Source organism: Eucalyptus grandis, chromosome 3 (genome assembly GCF_016545825.1).
Source record: "Eucalyptus grandis isolate ANBG69807.140 chromosome 3, ASM1654582v1, whole genome shotgun sequence".
Classification (NCBI taxonomy): Eukaryota; Viridiplantae; Streptophyta; class Magnoliopsida; order Myrtales; family Myrtaceae; genus Eucalyptus; species Eucalyptus grandis.
In genome coordinates this window covers 24,668,606-24,686,964 of record NC_052614.1, presented here as the reverse complement: position 1 = coordinate 24,686,964, position 18,359 = coordinate 24,668,606, and the positions used below count along the sequence as shown (strand labels likewise).

Genomic DNA, 18,359 nt, shown 5'->3' with positions numbered 1-18,359 from the left:
GAAAATCAATGACGGACCACCTGGACTAGAAAACAAGAGAAAGTACAAAACCATGTGAAAAGAACTGTAATACCTTTGAATCTGACAGCAGAATAGTCAGCATTTTTGTTCCAATCTTTTGCTTTTTTGGTCTTTCTTATTTAGTTACCTAATATTAACAAAGGTGTGTGGGTCCTGTGACGGTGGCATACTCGTCCTATCCGAAACCTATCCTATAAATATCGATTCCATACATTTTGCACTTGAAATCTACCATATATACTTTTGAAATCACCCTAAAATTTGAAACATATTAGGTTCCTTGAGTTCTAGGGCACCTTGTATATTTTCCAAATATTTTTATTGAATAAAAATCATCACAATTTCAGTGATTTGCATATTGAACACTCTGGACCTTACCTTAGTAGATTCTTAAATTGCTACGTTTGAGATCTCTAGCGGATCTCAACATCCTTCAAACGTAAAACAATTAAAAAATAGAACCAGGTATGAGGCTCAGAAAAAGAAAAATTGTACCAATTGGGAGCATAAGGCATGTGGGTATGGGTACATTAAAATAAAAATGCATTTTCACGGCCCACCGAGTTACCGAACAGGCGAAGGAGATCCCTATAGGGAGGAAAATCCTCTTGTAAACCAAGCCAAGAAACTAAGGTAGCACCTGGCTACAACAGAATAATGTGGATTAAATGACAAAATCCATGTACATGTCTCACGATAACATAATCTTTAAACAACAGTGAAAGGCAAAAGAAGAAGCTTCTTCTATTATAGCAGAAAATAATCGATTCTATCACATGCAAAAAAAACAATTAAAAAATATTTTCATTGTCTCGGAAATTATCGAGATTAGGAAAACATTTCTCACTGACCATATATTTCAACCGATACAAGTAATTGATTTTACCAAATCATTCATTTTCTACGAAATAAAATGAGCTTTTTTTTTTCTAAAAATAGTTGATTGATTGCATATAAAAATGAACAAACAAAAAATAATTTCAATGTATATAAATTATTGTCGACAATGATAATATTACTTGTTGATTAAGTATTTCAACTAACACAAGCAATCAATTTGAGAAATTATTTGTTTTTTGCGAAACAATGGAATTTTTTTTTTTTTTTTTGGTTCTACGTAGGAAAAAGAGGAACAAGAGATTGTAAGATAAATCAACGGTCTAGCTCCACGCTCGCACCAATCCAGATTCTCTTCCTCGCGCAAGCCCACCTCTCTGCAGCTTCCTCCTCCGGCGCCGGCGACGATGGCTTCACCGTCGCCGTCGACGACCCACCTCTCCCCACTCACCTGCTGCTCCTCCTCCTCCTCCCTTTCCTCCCATCCCTCTTCTCGCAGGACGAAATTCGAATTCCCCGCCAATTCCCAACGGTCTTCTCCCTCCCCCATCGCCTCTCGCGCCGGAGCCATCGCCTCTCCCTCAAGCTCGACCCCCGGCGCCGCTTCTTCCGGTGACCACGCCCCCGTGCGCGGTCGATGTTTCGCGAATCCGGTCGATCGCGATCTTTCGGAGCTCGCAGCTGGAGACCGCGTCTCGAGGAGGAGGAGGAAGCTCATAGCCGTGGCGGGCCTGGCGGCCACATTGCCGTTTCTCCTTCAGCTGCGCGGTTACACGGAGGGAATCGTCGCCGACGCCGCCGAGTAAGCTCGACGCTCTTTGCTTGACGAAAGTCCATGTCTTTATTGGTTGGAACGAATGAAACGGGAATTTCGAGGGAGATTGAGATGCTTTTGAGCTTTGGAGTTGAGCCTGCGGAGCGAAAGAACGCTATGCGTTTTCGTCGGTGGTCGGATTATGGGTTTTGCAGCTGCTTCTTCCGGTGATCAGTTTGTGTGTATGTGTGCATGCTACGGAGTTGTCCCGCCGAAATGACGCTTTTTGCTTCCTTTAAAGGACTTACTTGCCGTTTAAAGTAGGAGGTCCAGGTGTGGTCCTTCGGATTATGAGATTTTAGTTTGTGTTTCCGGCTTGCTCATTCACTGACTTCCTGGATTTTAGTATCTGTAAGCTGTAACTGTGAAGTGTCTTGTTTCTCAACATTGATGTTATGGACACCGCATTCAGCTGGGGAAAAACCATTTTGGGTGATGGTTTGATGGGTCGAAATTGCGATTCGGAAGTACTAATTGGATAGGGCTGTGAGTTTGATATTTTGTTTATCGTGACCTTGGGGCTGCATCTGTATTTGTGTTGACTTGGGGCATTTGGATATGTCCATGACTGTTGGTTTTTCATGTTCGTATATCAAAGATTAGATAATGATGAATACACGATGATAAAGGAAGAGGTCAGAAAGGTAGTTTCCAAGGTGAAGGCTGCTGGTGTGCTTCGTTTGGTATTTCATGATGCTGGAACCTTTGAAATGGGTGAAAACTCAGGTATTTTACATGGACAGAAAGTTAAAGTTCTACAAATAATGATACTCGACATCAGTAACTGTGCTCCATATCTCTGGCTACAAGTTTTGAATGCCTACTAATCGATCCAAATTGTTTTATCCTCTTTTCCCCATAATTGAACTTTTGAGCTGAAGCTAAGATGATGCATATATTGATTTCATCTGAATTAGGGGGATATAGCTCTCATTTGCCAAAAAAGTTAGATAATCCTTGTAAATGGGCATAACTTTTTTTTGTCATGGTGGTTTACTAAATGAACAAGGGCAAGTAATTCTATGACTGTTAAAGCAACTACAGACTCTAATGGACCTTTATAAATGAATGATCAATCATGGAGAGCAGTATCATTCATACTACCTGTATTTGTGAACTAATGGTCATGTCCGATTCTTTTAATGCATGCACATACTTCTTTTGAGTTGAAAATTTTCTGCGTCGTGCTTTTTTGTCTGAGTATGGATTTCAATCCTCATATTGTAATTCTAATATGTTTTTGTGTCAATATCCAGGTGGTATGAATGGTTCCATAGTTTATGAACTTGAAAGGCCTGAAAATGCTGGGCTAAAAAAGCCTGTGAAGGTATGTTTTCTTTTATTACATCCTCAAGCTTAGCATCCATTCTGGAGATGCAACATTTCATTTCAACTGGTGTACTCCCTCATGCATTTCTGGACTGCTAGAAGTTCCTGTATCTTATGTCTAGAACAGTCAACTCCGGTTCATCTTCAGGCTAACTCGTCAGTCATTGTGTTGTTGTTTAGATACTAGAGAAAGCAAAGGGTGAGGTGGATGCAAAGAGACCAGGTGATTTTTTTGAGTGTTATATTCTATATGCTGATGGTATGATTGTGGTGATATAGATGGAACTTTCCTCTCTCAGTATCCTGGGCAGACATGATAGCTGTGGCTGGAGCTGAAGCAGTTTCTGTTTGTGGAGGTCCAACTATTCCAGTTGTTCTGGGCAGACTTGACTCAATGTAAGAAGCTATTTCCAATTCAATTACTACTGTTCTGAAGATGTGTTGATGGCAGACAAAACATTATTTCACTCATTTAGTATTGTCAGTATTGCAAGATTCTTTGCATGTCTCCATCTTTGTGCATAGTCCCAAGCTAATATTGGTTTGGTTTCATTTCTTTATTGAAGGAAGCCTGATCCTGAAGGAAGACTTCCCGAAGAAACTCTTGATGCTTTGGGTTTAAAGCAGTGTTTTCAGAGGAAGGGCTTATCGTGAGTTGCTATCCCATGTACATGTTGAATGATGCTTGCAAATTAAATGAAGTATTGTTTATTGACTGCTGCATATTGTTATGCATCTTACTGCTGATGGTTAAACTGTTTAATAGATATTTCACCGGTCAACATAGAATTGGTTGTTTAGTCAACTGTGATACATTATGTTTTGCAATTTCAGGATGATAGATTCAGAGAAAATCATCCCCCCACCTCTGCTGCCCCCCCCCCCCCACACACACACACACACAAAACAACCCCAAAAAACAAAGACAAACTATGCTTCCTTCTGTGGCAATAAGCATTCCTTCTTTGTTTTTCCCCTCCATTCCAAAAAAATTATGCCCCCTCTATGAGTTATTATTCTGACAGTATTAGCTGCATGATTACAAAAATGAAGCTTTCAAAACAGACTAAGAACATGTTTGATTGTTCCTGCTATGGACTCTGTTTGATTTTTTTTTGCTATAGAAATCTGTCCTTTCAGTTTCTTACACTATTCTGTAGTTTCTTCTCTCAGCAAAAGGAACATATTGATGTTGTCCTCATCCTCTCAGGACACAGGAACTTGTTGCATTATCTGGAGCCCATACCCTCGGCAGTAAAGGTTTTGGGAATCCGGTTGTTTTTGACAATTCATACTACAAGGTTCTTCTAGAGAAACCCTGGATGTCTTCAGGTAGCGAAAAAACATTGATGGTTCTCATGTTCTTCTGTTAGACTTTTTGCCGGACGTAGTTACGTTGGCCTACTGGTTCTAGTTTGTTGTAGGTAAAGCATTATTTGGCATGAAATTAGTCCTGCCATCAGCTTTCTAACCCAGGAAAAGATTCTATATCTGATACTATGGAGTCATAATTGTGGTATTGTTTCAATAGTTAGCTCTGATCCAGTGGAAATTTATTTAGTCTGTACTGGGAAAAGGTTATTCTCACTTTTTCTGTTGCAAAAGCGACCTGAGTTTTTCTCATCGGTAATAGTTCTCACTTAAGCTTTGCTCTTAATTATCCCTTGCTTAATTTCCTTTTTCTCAATGCAGCTGGTATGCCAAGTATGATTGGACTTCCTTCTGATCGTGCACTTGTTGAGGACAATGAATGCTTAAGGTTACTGATTTGATATCCCTACTATTTCCTTTTTACTAGGAAGATGGGAACAGTTTAGCCATATCTTTCTGGCCATAGACTATTATGGTGAGATATATATATATCGCTGTCACTGGCACTTGTCAACTTTCAGGGATGCACCATTATTGCCACTTTTGATTTTCTTTTTCTCATGATTCTGGATAAAAGTTGGCTTTTGTCTTAATGATCCAGTTAAATCCACATTCCATAAATATGGGAGGTGCTATATTATCATGGCCTGTTTATGCTTCTGAGAAAGCAATGTAGAATGGAAATGTGCCGACACAACAAACATAAGTAGCCAGTCTGAAGTAATTAGTATCACCTGATTTACTATGGATATTTTGCATGAGAATGTTCTGTTTAATGTGATATTTGTTTCTTTTATTTGCTCGATCATGATACCTATATATTTTATATATACAGATGGATTGAGAAATATGCAAATGATCAGAATTTGTTCTTCAAAGATTTTGAGAATGCTTATGTCAAGTTAGTGAATTCTGGTGCAAGGTGGAGGAGCTTGTGAAAACTTTCTATCACATGGTGGCAAAATCTTGCTGCTTTTGCATTGCATGCTGTTGGAGTCCAATCCTACTGCTAAGGGTGCATGCGAAGTTGTTTTCATACCTCCCAAATTGCATCAGAGGATGAAAGTCAATCAGCAAATTCCTCCCCACTGAAGGCTGTTTAAAATGAAAAATGGGCCGAGCCACCGAGCATGCATGTTTAACTGTAAAACTGTGCTACCGTCTCTTTGACATGGTACGTCAGAAGTCTTATTTTGTGGTTTGAACATTTTTAGTTATGTTGAGCTTGATTTTTGTTGGCCACACTCTTGATATAGGTTTGCTCATATTAGACAGAGATGACCAGTGATAAAGAAATTAACAGAAGGTGTAGACACGAGTGCACGAGTGCACGTTTCTCTTCAGTTTATATTGCCCCCTACAAGTTTTGATCAATACCATAGATATGATAGAAGAGTCACACATCACAGTTCGCACAGATGATGAACAGGGAAGAGAAGACTTAAAACACACAGAAACCCAGTTGCAGGATGGAGGATTGCGCAAGATTAATACATTCACTTAAACGCTTTAAGCTTAAAGCGAGGAGCTTGTTTTGTTGAATCTTCTAGTTGAGCATCGACGATAAGTTTTCTTGAATAGGAAAACATAATTATTACCAAGTCTTGGCCGATCGAAGACAGCTGTGCTAAATAATCATTCCTAAATTCTGTACATTCACGTTGTCACCAAATAATTCAAAACAACATATGAATGGCTTTTTCACTAGGAATATGCATCGTAGTAATCCCTGTATAACCTTAAAAAAGAAACAAAGCATCACTGCCCAAAGGAAAAAAAGATGTCTGAAGATTGGAATAGTAAAACTACGAGGTGATGAACTATGTAGAGTCGTTATTAAGTCACCTGAAGTTTTGAGTTGATGCACAGCAGGGTGATTTAACGGTTAAAATGCTCTAAGAGTGGAGGAGATGGTCAGGCCAACGGGCGAGATATATAAGACTCTGCACCTGACGAATGCGGCAAAGATACTACTAATGGGAGGTGTGTTTATCTTCCTAGCTTTTAGAGTATATTCTATGTAAAGCAGAACATTGGCCAGCCAATGCCATTTGACCTTAGCAACCTAGGGATGAGACTCGTGGGCTACCGGAGCCATGGAAACCTCTTATCCCTTGGAGCAACCCCTAGGATCCAGGAACTTATACTCCTACCTGATGTGCGTAGGCTAGGGAACTGTCGCCTGCTGTGGGAATTCCTGTCGCTCGCTTTTGGGTTGAAATCGGATCTACTAGAAAATCATCCCAACCACCGTTGTTAATATGTCCAGCATGGATGAGTGGACACCATCAAAAGAGCAGTCGATTCACGCCGATGAGTTTCCTAAATTAGCATGAATGAGATACAGGCGTGAGGTCTTTATCTGTCACTTGATAAGGAAAAAGAGGTAGTTGTCAAATATAATCATATGATTAATGTTGTTTTAGGTGGTCCTAATTACGTGGGCAGTAGGAGTCCGTTTCCCACTCGGCTTTTAGAAAGGGACCTACGAGTTATTTCTTCGGTTGTGAAGTCCAATAAACAAAAGTGACTTGCTTGGCCCATCCAATCTCCCTAGGCAAAGCGTATTGTTATTTGATACCAAGAAAAAGGTATGGCATATTCATTTTCCGTAATAAGCTTTCCTTGGCACAGACGATAATTCACTGCCTTATATTTGTCCAGAATTCTACTGGTAATATGATATTAAACCAGTGTTGATAAAACCAAATAATTGCCAACTTAGTTTTAAATAGAGGCCTAAATTGATAATAACTCTCAAACAAGGGCATGAAGTGAGGCCATTTAAATAGATTGGCAAAGGATACTAGAAAATAGAAATACCATAATTTTAGTGTCAAAAATTTTCATTGGATTACTTAAGTGTCAAATTGGAAAAAAAAAAAAAAAAAAAACACCACTTAGATGCCTCCAACGACAAATTCTAACAAAAAGAAAAATATAACATGTGGCTTTTTTAAAAAAAAAAACTTAAATCAGACGTGGTTATTTATTAAAAAGCAAGTCCGACGTGGATGATGATATAGCAATTCCTTAACTCAATTTCTCTCCCTCTCTCTCTTCGCACTCCAGACTCACTCGCTCAATCGGCGTCATCCTCTCTCATTCACTCACTCCATCAACATGGAGAAACGTTAGGGCCTTGCTGGTGGTTGAAGGGAAAAATTAGAGCTCCTTGGTTGATGGGAAAAAGATTAGGGTTCGGTATCGAATCAGTAAGCATTCTGCTTTTTCTCACCTATGTCTTGGCTTTGTTGATACAAACTCGAGTCGTTTCTGCTTGTTCTCCTCTCTATTGCAAGAATTAGATCTTAATTGCCCAAAATCGTCAGTTTAAAATAGGGTTGTTAGGACAGGTGAATTTTGGGACAAATCGGTAAGGATTTTGCTTATTCTCACCTTCTTCTTGACTATGTTGACATGAACTTCAGTCGCTTATGCTTATTTTCCTCTCCATTGCAAGATTTAGATCTTAATTTTGCCCTAACATCATTGTTTTGAATTAGGGAGGAGAGGTGAATTTTTAGACAAATCGGCAAGCATTCGACTTGGGTATGAAGAAGAGGGGAAATTTAAGGCTTTCCATACATAACAACGTCATTGAATTTTGCCACATTGGATTTTCAGTGAATCATGTAGGTTAGAAAAAACATTAAAATATTACCATATCGGGTTTTTAGCATTTCAAAAGAATTGGCACTTAAATGATCTAGCTAAAAGTTTTGATATTAAAATGAATGTTGTACGGAAGTTATGGCATATCTAGGATCCGTTTCTTGAGACAATCTTCTTGAAAGGAGACATAATAAGGGGCCGATATGGCCAACTTAATCTCAATTAAAAGCATGAGCATCTTGGCTAGTTTGCACATGTGACTCATGTGGCTGTTTCAGTGACAACATTAATGAGCCCAGAACGACATACGTGTGACTCATGTGATTATTTCAATGACAACATTAGTGAGCTAAGAACGACATACATGTTTGACACAAAGAAACTACATCAATGATATTAGGAGCAAATTTTCCATTAGAAGAATCGTCAAAGAATCCTAACTTCAATTTTGGGTTTCTTTAAATTGGCTCAAAGCATAAAGTTTAGTACAAAATTGCCCCAAATGTTTCCGTTTTGCCATAGAATAAGCACGTGAGTTGCACGTGTGAACCAACTGATTGATGAGCTCGAGCCCTTATTTGAGTCCAAGTTAGTCATTAGGCACTTCTTTAAAACAAGATCCACCTTGGCTCTCTTTTAGATTGATGCTTAAGATATGGTCAGTTTTGGTCAAGATTTATATAGAAATGCAATGTAATTCTTCTTAAAATATGTAGACGTCATTCCTTTATACTAATGCCATGTAAATCTTACTCTTTTTTCAATGTACATATTGAAATGCACATATCATCCCATTGATAACTCGAAAAGACTAGATACGCACTATACAGTAGTGGATAGCAATTTTATTAATAGTTTATATATAAACTTTAGTTAGGTTGTTTTTTTTTTTAAATATAACTGTTTATAAACACTTCATGGCTTCATGTATTAATCATATACATTCGTATGAAAGATGATAACTCATAGAATTTTTACACGGGCGACGATTATTAGAGGCTATTCTACCGAACTTTCTTATTGTGTATAGACATTGGGCCAAGTCTATAAGAAACGCCAGGAAAATACTGCCCAATTTTGCCGGACTAAGGGTGAGGCTCAACCGCGACGACTTAAGTAGTTTTATGGGAAAAGTATCAAAAAGTTTTAAACCTATTGTATTTGTATCAATTTAATTTTAAACTAAACTTTTTAATTGAACCAATTTAATCATAAATATTTTCACATTAGTATTGATTTAGTCCACGGCCAATTTTGGCCAACCAGCATTGACATGGACACCAATTGATGGTTGCATACTGATGTGACAATTTTTAAATAATTTTTTTTCAATTTTTTTATTAATTTGTTTTTTTTTCTTTTTTTTCCCCCTTTTTCTTTTCTTTTCTCTCTTCTTCCTCTTGGGACTTTCCTCGTAGTGGTCGGCGAGCCTCCGGTGAGATCTAGGCAAGCCACCTTATTTGCGATCGCCGCGATCGGCAAGGGCTTCGTAGCCCTTGCCTAGTGGTCGGTGAGCCTTGCCGAAGGCTCGCAAGCCACCGTGAGGAAAGTCCAAGGAGGAAGAAGAGAGAAAAGAAAATGAAAAAGAAAAGAAAAAAATTATAAAAAATAATTAAAAAATTGCCACATTAGCTTTTGGCCATCAGTCGATGTTTACGTCAACACCGGCCAATCAAAATTGCATGGATGGACTAAATTGATATAAATGTGAAAATGTTTAGAATTGAATTAGTTAAATTAAAAGGTTTATAATTAAATTGGTATCGATGCAATAAGTTTAGTACTTTTTTGGTGATAGAGAATGCAAGAAGAATTAGTATGATCCTCAAGAATACGGGTTAGTCTTAATCCAAGGAAACCATTTTCACTTGAGCAAAGAGAGCAACGAACAGCCCGAATTTTGACAGTAAATAAATTTTCCTTCCAAAGACTAATTCACTCGAATTTTGCTCCTCCTAAAAAGTTCATTAGTCGAACTTTCAATACTTACAAATGCTAGTAATGATTATAATCCATCGATTGCACGTGAATTGCCGAATTAACAATAATTGACTTCTTGTTTTCTTTCGCTGGAGAGTCCAATTTTGGTGGTTTGATTAACCTTCTGTTATTGCCAAAATGCCCATTGTGTCATCATCGACAACATTCTCCATCTAATTCGTCCTCTTCTTTCCTTGGTGATGATTTTGGTGCCCCACATTTGGACACCTCGGTGAAGCTAATATTAGAGTCTAATAGATACATAATTATTTGGAAATACTTTATTTTATTTAGATTGTAAAATAGGGTGTGAATTGTCGGTCTGTGTGTGATTACATCCACTGAAATTCCGACTTACTAAATCCACACCAAGTATTGAAAATCTTTCTTCTTATATATATGCGGATGTCCTTCCTTTTTATTAGTATCATGAGAATCTCACTCTTTTTCCCAACATCACCGAAAGACACTCTTTAGGGCCACAATAAATTGTGTCTATGTACATGTAGTTTCATAAATATTGAGCAAAGGAGTAACGCTTATAGCCTACGCCGTTCACTAGTGCAAGTCACTTAACAAAATAATTATTTGACTACAAATAAGATATTTGTCTTTAAATTATAAAAGCAACTGAAATTTTATTGGTAATGTGGGCGACATATTAAGTAAATTACAAGATAATTTCTCTTTGAGCTCCACTGTATAAGGTCTTCAGTTAGCTCAAGCTCTCCTCAACTTGATTAGCAAAAACTAAATTCCAACCTAAGCTTGGGTTAATCTCCATCTTGAGTTTCAAACAATAAAATAAAATCAAAAGAAATAATGCGACATATATGTTTAGGAAACTTACAAATATAATTACATAGATTTGGCTACACAAAAATTCAACTAGTTGCCTGGGCTCCCTGGCGAATTCAATCAAGTGTAAGAAAAAATAAAAGCCGAGTCCCTTTCAAGTTCTTAGAGCTTGACTATATCCTTAAGAATTGTACTCAGAAAGGGAGCCGAGTCGGAATAATACAGTGGTCGAGCTATCTTGAGTAGTTCGCGGGTAGCTCGACTCACGTGATATAATTCGCGGTATGCGTGAAAGCTTAGAGCACGACGGGATTCTGCGAAAGTGCAATGATAATAACGCATCGTTCATCTCTTTCTAAGGGAAAATGGTGAAGCTGCGATGCATGTAAATACGAGAGCGAACTTTCTAACTTGCTTCAGACTTGTCTGCAACTTGCCGGGCGGGATTACCCAGAATAATGAGTTGTATCTGTACGATGTCATGATCGAGGCCAATGAGTTTTGTTCAGAACATAACGTGGGTTGGAGAAGGCCAATGAGAATGGAAGATGGAGTGATGCTTTCGAAGTCACACATTCAAGATCACACGATCGTATAGGAAAAACATCAGCAAGAACCACCACTTTTAACATCGTTCATTAATGACGACAGATACTTTTGCCATAATCGACAGTATTTGGAAGGTCTCCAGCCAAATCTTTCTCTCTCTCTCACACACACACATTCAATTGGAGCAATTTTCGTATTCTGGGAACTAAGGATCTATGCTTGAGTACATATGTTTCTTTATGTCTAAGCACGATGATTAGAAAGGGGATGAGATTCTTCATTCCCTTCATATGCTGCTTTTCCGTGTCCGAATAAAAGTAGTTATAACGTTTACGATTGAATGTACACCCTCGAGATCAGTTGACATCTCAACGGAATATCATACGGGTTAAATGTCGATTTTCAATGACAATGACAATAGGAATAATTTTGTTGATCAATCAAAAGCTTGGAATAGAGTATTTGTGATGGAGGTGGGCGAAAATGTCGTCATTAGGATTCATGTTTTTCTATCTATCCCATCTCGTTTATCATTCACATACCAGTGTGCTGATGGGGCCGGTGGCTCGGCTCGGATGCCTTGGTGGTAGCTCAGCGTGGATGCAGTGACACTAAGGGAGGCACGATGGTTGTGGGCTGTAAACAACCTAGGTATGTGCCGAGCATGGCGGAGCGACTTGAAGAAGAAGACCAAGACAACCCCTAAAAACTTTTCGTTTCTTACCTTTGCTTTTGCCCTTTTTTCGTTTGTCATGAGCGTTTCCTTGCTAAAGTATTGTGCAACATTAGAATATTTAAATAATAACTTACATTTTTACTTAACAGTTTAAGTTTTTAGAACAATTGGTAGTGATTCACATATTATTAATAATACAATTTGGTCAATATATACTTTGGAGTAACTCAATTCGATCTATGATGTGGTAATTAGTGTCATCACATTAAGACCACATCAGGGAAAAAAAATAGTTTGATGCACACACGTGCGTAGAGAGATCCAATTATAGTCACTACATATTGTATTTCTCCTTTATAAATATACTCTTCATTTAAATAATAGGGGGCATTTTTGCCCAATTCTCTATTTTTGACTATTTCTATAGTTGTGCTCTCTATGATAACATTTTTATTAGGTAAATTGCCAATTTAAAAGTTTTTTTTTAACACATTCTCCGTTGAATGAATAATATGCGGATAGATTCGGCGGCTACTTGATTATTTCTAAGTACATCCAATGATTAATATGTTGAAAAACTTTTACACCAATGGTGGACCTAATAATAGTCCACAAGGATTACTCTAAATTACTTTTATCACCAGTAATTAGCTTGTAAATTTAATGTGCTTTTTAACCTCGTAGTTATGTGCCTTTTTACCTCGTAGTTAGTGCTTGTTTGATGAAATTAGAAGTAAATGCCAAAAATTCTTGAATTTTAAGTGCTGATAATCTTAAATACTGAAAATAGAAATTAAAAGTATTTTGACGATGATTACAAATTAACGGCCAGATTTTCATTGATTTCTTACCAAAGATAGAGCAATGAACATTACTAATAGATTTTAGCGATAAATCCCGCAAGATATTACTTGCCATCAATTACTTTTGAATAAATAAATAACCTCCATTTGCTTACCACATTAACTGGATTTTTTTACTTAATCAAGTATATTAAAATCAACACTAATTAAGATTACCAAACAAATTCAAATCTCATTAAACATCAAGTTTTCAATTTTCGGAGTTTAATTGAGTTCCCAAACAAACCCTCCATTCGTTTTCCTCACATTCATCTCTCTTATACATATATGTACATATATATCTATTATAATATAATATACATAGACTTTAGAAGTGAGAGATGAACAAAACCTAGGAAGGTACCCAAAGTCTATTGACTTTTTTATTTTTTTTATATTATGTACCTTCATAAGGTCAATAAGTATATGATTTTAAACACTTTTCTTGAAAATGCACATTGTAATTGCTTTGGTGCTAGCGTAGACTCTGTAGAGTAAAATCTACCCAAAATCTCACCTCTCTCTCTCTCTCTCTCTCTCTCTCTCTCTCAGAGGTGACCTGGCAAGAATGGATTTGAAACCCACTGCAACTGCTATTTGTTGTTCCATGTCCCTCCAACAGTGACAGACCCCTTCCCCTTCCCTTTCCCCTGCTTTCCCAGTTCAAAAACCCGCACACCCCCCCACCGATCCATCACTCCACAGTTCCTAGACCACCCCCCGCCCCCCAATTTGAGCCCGGACATACCGGCCAGAGCTTCAAAATTTCGAATTTCGATCCCCGGGTCCTTGCCCATTTCCCTTCTTCCCCCCCAGATCTCCGGGCTCGGGCTTGCAGATCTCCGCCCCTGTCCGCCGGGAGGCCGTCGATGGAGCTTTGACTGCTTCTCCCCGCTTCTGGGTAAGAGCCCAAGCGAGCCTCTAGTGCTCTGTCTCTTGACTGCTGAGATGGGTCTGAGGAGCTGCGTGTGATATCGTGTCTGAAACTCTCGGATGGGTGGTTTCTGTTCTGGGTTTCCGGAGTCGAAGCGTTTTCTTGGCTTGAATGGGAGTTTTATTTACTGGGTTTTTGTTCTTGTTGCGGTTGCCATGACCAGATCGATGCCGCATTAGTGGAAGGACGTTTCTTTCTAAATGATTGATTCTCGGGTGTGTAGAGGGCGTGGATTCTTGCTTAATGCGCGTCGTTGCGATTGACATGCTTTTCTTGCGCTATCAATGCAAATTGAGTATATATATGAAGTAAGAAACACCGGGATATGGACTTCCCTTTTAGTGTTTTTCGAGATTCACATGTTGGGCTGCGGACTAGATGCTTCGACGCTGAGAAGGTGGTGTTGAGGCATGCTATAGCGAAAATCTGAAGCTCGTTAATTTTGGTCTGACCTTGTGATTTTGCAGCATGTTGGTTGTGGCACATTGGCTCACTTTTACTTCTTTTCTTATGATTTCTTTTCCTGTCGGGAGATGACTGATTCATGATCTGCGTACCTTCTGCTTTCTTTGAGCTTTCAGGAACTTCCAATTCCCTGTGCCCTTTTGGTTTCACATTGCGCCAAAGCTTCTAGTATAGTTCGGCATCAACAGTTCTATGGATATGGACGACACCATAGCTGATAATGGTTTTGAGGTGGTCCCTCAACATGGTGCTTATGAGCAATTTCAGGCCTGTGAAGAAGAGAGTAAGGTTCCAACTGATTTTGATGGGGTTACAGATGAGACTGGTGCAATTGCATCTGTCAATAAGAGCTTAGAAAGTGTTACGTTAGATCAGACTGATGCAAACAAGTCATCGCCTGGGGACTTAAAGGAGGGACCTGTCAATGTTTCCAAGGTATACACTTCTGCTTCTGCTTAGTTTTCAGAAGTGATACAACTCCTTATGCTTGACTGTATCTATCAATCGGTTCATAGGAAGGAGATAATTTAGATTCAGACCATGCAAAACATGTGAGGAGCCAGAGGGGTCAAGGAACCAAAAACAATAACAAATCTACTGCGAAAAATGTGCTGGCGCCTGGAGCAAAGAAGAACAAAGACGAAAAGGAAGCCAAAGCAGTTCCAAATGGCAATGGTCCTCCAAATTCCATTATAGAGAGGCCTATTAAAAGTAAATCATTAAATTATAAGCAGCCTCGTCTTCCCAAGGTGAATGCTTTCTTGAGTGTAGTGTCACGATATTTTGTTTGAAAGTATTAGGTCATCATTGCCGACATCTGATTGCTAATTGTTATATTTTGGTGCGTTTTCTTTTGACAGCAAGCTGGAAAATCTGATAGAGACTCCTCAGAGGGCTTGAGGTATTCCTAGGTTGCCACGACTTGAATGTTTCTATTGTTGAAGAAATTGTTTTGAATATATCTGCTGCCATTATTACTGCTATGCTTATGATGGAGGATAGTGAAAAGGCTTTGAGTGGTCTTCCAATCCCCAAATGCTAGGCTTTATTTATTTGTTTTTCTCCTGCTCTGTGTAAATTTCCTGGTTTGTATCAATTACTGATTACATTAGATGTCTTTGGAATTTGAAACTAATAATTGCTTTCAACAGTGGGATTAAAAAAGAGAAGCCTTTGGAAGAAGGATCCGTCATTGAACCTGATGGGATTCCACAATCTTCGCCGTATCCCTTGCACATTTTCTTGTAATTTGATCATATTTCCTTCTTATCTGTTGCTTTGCATCTTCAATAATGATCCCTGATTTCTTTCTTTGCTGTTTACAATTAGTTTATCCTTAAGAATATCATAGAGATCTTACCGCAGCTGATGCCGGACCCCATAGAGTGGGTGCACGTCCAAACTATGGGTTCAGCTTTAGGTGTGATGAAAGGGCTGAAAAAAGGAAAGAGGTGAGTTCCTGTGGTTTGCTTCATTTGCAATTGTGTGGTTATCAGTGGTCAGATTGCTGCAGATATGACTTACTTTCATCACCATCTTGGGCAGTTCTACACAAAGCTCGAGGAAAAGATTCATGCAAAGGAAGTAGAACAGACAACCTTGCAGGCTAAGTCCAAGGTGGTATCCTTATCGCTTGAGTGGCCATGGAAGTTGCTTGCTTGTTCCCTTTTTGCTTATTTGAGAAAGTGCGATTTGATATCAGGAAACTCAAGAAGCTGAGCTTAAGATGCTGAGGAAGAGTTTGAACTTTAAGGCCACGCCTATGCCAAACTTCTACCAAGAACCTTCACCACCTAAAGTTGAATTGAAAAAGGTAGACTCTCTTATATCTGCCAGGCCTCATAATGGCAGCCTTGTAATTAGATTTTGTATGAGCCTCAGAAATATATTGTCTGTGTTTAGTAGAGATATTTAAGGCCTTCTTATAAATGGAGAGAGAATGTTTTAGATCATTTTCATTATCAAAAAGAATGGTTACAAAAACCAATGACAAACAAGACTTCCTCTCTGTTATTTATAAAACTATAACGCGACTTTTGGTTAAAAAATTCACAATAGGATTTCTTTTCTTGATCTCTTGAGCAAGTATTTGGAATCATTAACGTCAGTTAAATGTCCTCCGAATTAAGATCCCCAGGATTGGAAGGGGTAACCCAGTTGCTCCAATTTTATTGCTAGTTTGAGTTCTGTGCTATTTCACAAACATGTTCTTTATTTCAGAAGGACTAACACAGGATGGAAGTGCAACTATTTGATGTTTTCCTTGATTGCACCTGGAGCTGCCTGAGTTCCGGCAGTTATCATACACATTTGGTGTCTTAAAGTGCGCCAAAAATTAGATTTGGAACTGAGTATTTAGCTATTCAAGATCATTATTTTAAGAGCTTTTCCGTTAAGTTACCCAATCTCAACTTCTATAACATGATAGGAGTAGGAAACTGTGTAAATAGAATTTAGCATTGGCTATATCTTTGCCAGAGCACTATTCTTTCTTTTGCTGCAAATTCTCCAGCTGCACTACAAATATGGTCATGATGCAGAGCATTTCAGACCGTGTTGCAAAAATTTCTAGTTTGTAGATTGTACTTACAAAATACAAATGATTCTGTGGTTGTCATACTCATGAGGTGGATTAATTCATTCTTTTCTCTTCCCTCTCCTGAATTTGATATATATTGAATTGCTCTATACTGATTTTTTTAACGTGATATTTGGCTATTTCTATCTCTTTCAATTATTTGTGCTACATTTCTCTCAATTTTATCATTACAAACTTCTGGATACAAATTGCTTGTTCTTGTGAGGATCTGGAACCATGTCTTGCCCCATTGAGTATATGAATATCTTTGTCTAACAGATACCCCCAACAAGAGCTAGATCTCCCAAGCTCGGGCGAAGGAAGAGCTCCTCTAGTGAGGGGTCTGAAGAAAATGGCGATGGAAACCGTCCATCTGGTCGTTTAAGCCTTGGTGAGGAAGTATCGAGAAACCAACAATCTAGAGTGCCTCCCATCAAAGCAAAGAAGCCAATTCGGAAATCGCTTCCCGTACTGCCTTCTGAGAGAAACAAGTCATCTAGTGTGAGAATTAAAAGTGCCGTATCTCAAGCAACTCATAATCAAGAAACTGGCAATAAAGCACATAAACCACTTCTGGTGGATGACTCCCCTAGTGACCATCTGCATGACCATACACCAATCTTGGATGAGCTAGCGGAGCCAACTATAGCACAAGAAGGGACAGAATCAGGCATCATGCAGGAGCAGCAATAGAGCTAGATTGAACTTGTTAGAGCCTTCACTTTGGCAAGAACTGGACGACAAGGGTTATTAGGGATAGTTATGCTTGAGGTATGGAAGATTTGCAGGAGAGTCGTGAGTTCTGGCGTCTTTTTGTCTGTGGAAGCATTGGGTTGTTTGTTTTGTACTTGTTCTTGGGATTGCTGGTTATCGTAAGAAATTCTGCATTCCTGCACCTTTTGTAAGTTCCTGATTTCCCAGTGCACTCTTTGATTTAGCATTCTTTGGTTGTCTCACTACAGCAATATTAGGAATATCGGTCGCTGTGAAGTTTAGTGTCCGAAACAATTTGTTGAGTCTGTTGGGGGTGTGACAATTGGATATTGTATTTATGTTTTTGATATTTTTGATTGGCTATATGACTTGATTATGGTCCTTTGCGTCTTTTCTTTCATTTATCCTTGATTTGATTTAGTACCTATTTCTGAACTTTTCTACTAGATAGTACTTCCAGTTAGACGACAGCAAGAGAAATTAAGAATTCACCCAATGCTGTGTTGGAAATGATAAAGACATTGTGATGCTTCTGCTCCTGGCTTATCCCCCATGTTGGAAGTTTGAGAATATAGTGTTCAGGCATGTTGGTGTTTTACCGGTTAACTCACATATGGTTGTGCAAGTACATTACACCTTTTGGCTTTTAATCGTTGCATCGCGACTTTACTGTCTGGATTACCTCAAATAGGGTGGATGTAAGACACAACTTCTCTTTCTTGATCCTGTGTTAGCTATCACTTCAGATTGAATCCAAACGATTTGCCATTTATGCCCTGTACTCCCTGAAGTATGAAGATGTCTCAGACTTGTGTTGGTAAATTCATTTCAAAAAG

The 18,359-nt window shown here is 38.6% G+C and overlaps 2 protein-coding genes across 5 annotated transcripts; both read left to right on the top strand.

Moving 5' to 3' along the window:
- The first annotated feature begins 1,180 nt into the window (after nt 1-1,180).
- Nucleotides 1,181-5,725, top strand: LOC104437032 (putative L-ascorbate peroxidase 6). 3 transcript variants are annotated; one of them, XR_724268.3, is made up of 10 exons: nt 1,181-1,660; nt 2,271-2,398; nt 2,929-2,999; nt 3,182-3,224; nt 3,301-3,397; nt 3,568-3,651; nt 4,212-4,333; nt 4,694-4,760; nt 5,208-5,546; nt 5,648-5,715. XR_724268.3 is itself a non-coding variant. In XM_010049893.3 (9 exons), exons 1-9 carry the CDS (start codon nt 1,266-1,268, stop codon nt 5,308-5,310), a joined length of 1,023 nt encoding a protein of 340 aa, XP_010048195.1. In that variant the 5' UTR covers nt 1,181-1,265; the 3' UTR covers nt 5,311-5,725. The 3 variants fall into 3 exon arrangements, 2 of the variants coding, with proteins under 2 accessions (XP_010048195.1, XP_010048194.1); XM_010049893.3 differs by having other exon boundaries at nt 5,295-5,725; XM_010049892.3 differs by having other exon boundaries at nt 5,208-5,725.
- A 7,745-nt stretch (nt 5,726-13,470) lies between these two features.
- LOC104437033 (protein WVD2-like 6) lies at nt 13,471-17,904 on the top strand. Of its 2 annotated transcripts, none has more exons than XM_010049896.3 (9): nt 13,471-13,733; nt 14,341-14,666; nt 14,747-14,980; nt 15,092-15,132; nt 15,383-15,454; nt 15,583-15,682; nt 15,777-15,848; nt 15,934-16,044; nt 17,089-17,904. In XM_010049896.3, the coding sequence occupies exons 2-9, from the start codon at nt 14,424-14,426 to the stop codon at nt 17,500-17,502; spliced, it is 1,287 nt and encodes a 428-aa protein (XP_010048198.1). In that variant the 5' UTR covers nt 13,471-13,733; nt 14,341-14,423; the 3' UTR covers nt 17,503-17,904. The 2 variants fall into 2 exon arrangements, with proteins under 2 accessions (XP_010048198.1, XP_010048196.1); XM_010049894.3 differs by having other exon boundaries at nt 13,472-13,733; nt 14,348-14,666.
- The last annotated feature ends 455 nt before the right edge of the window (nt 17,905-18,359 follow it).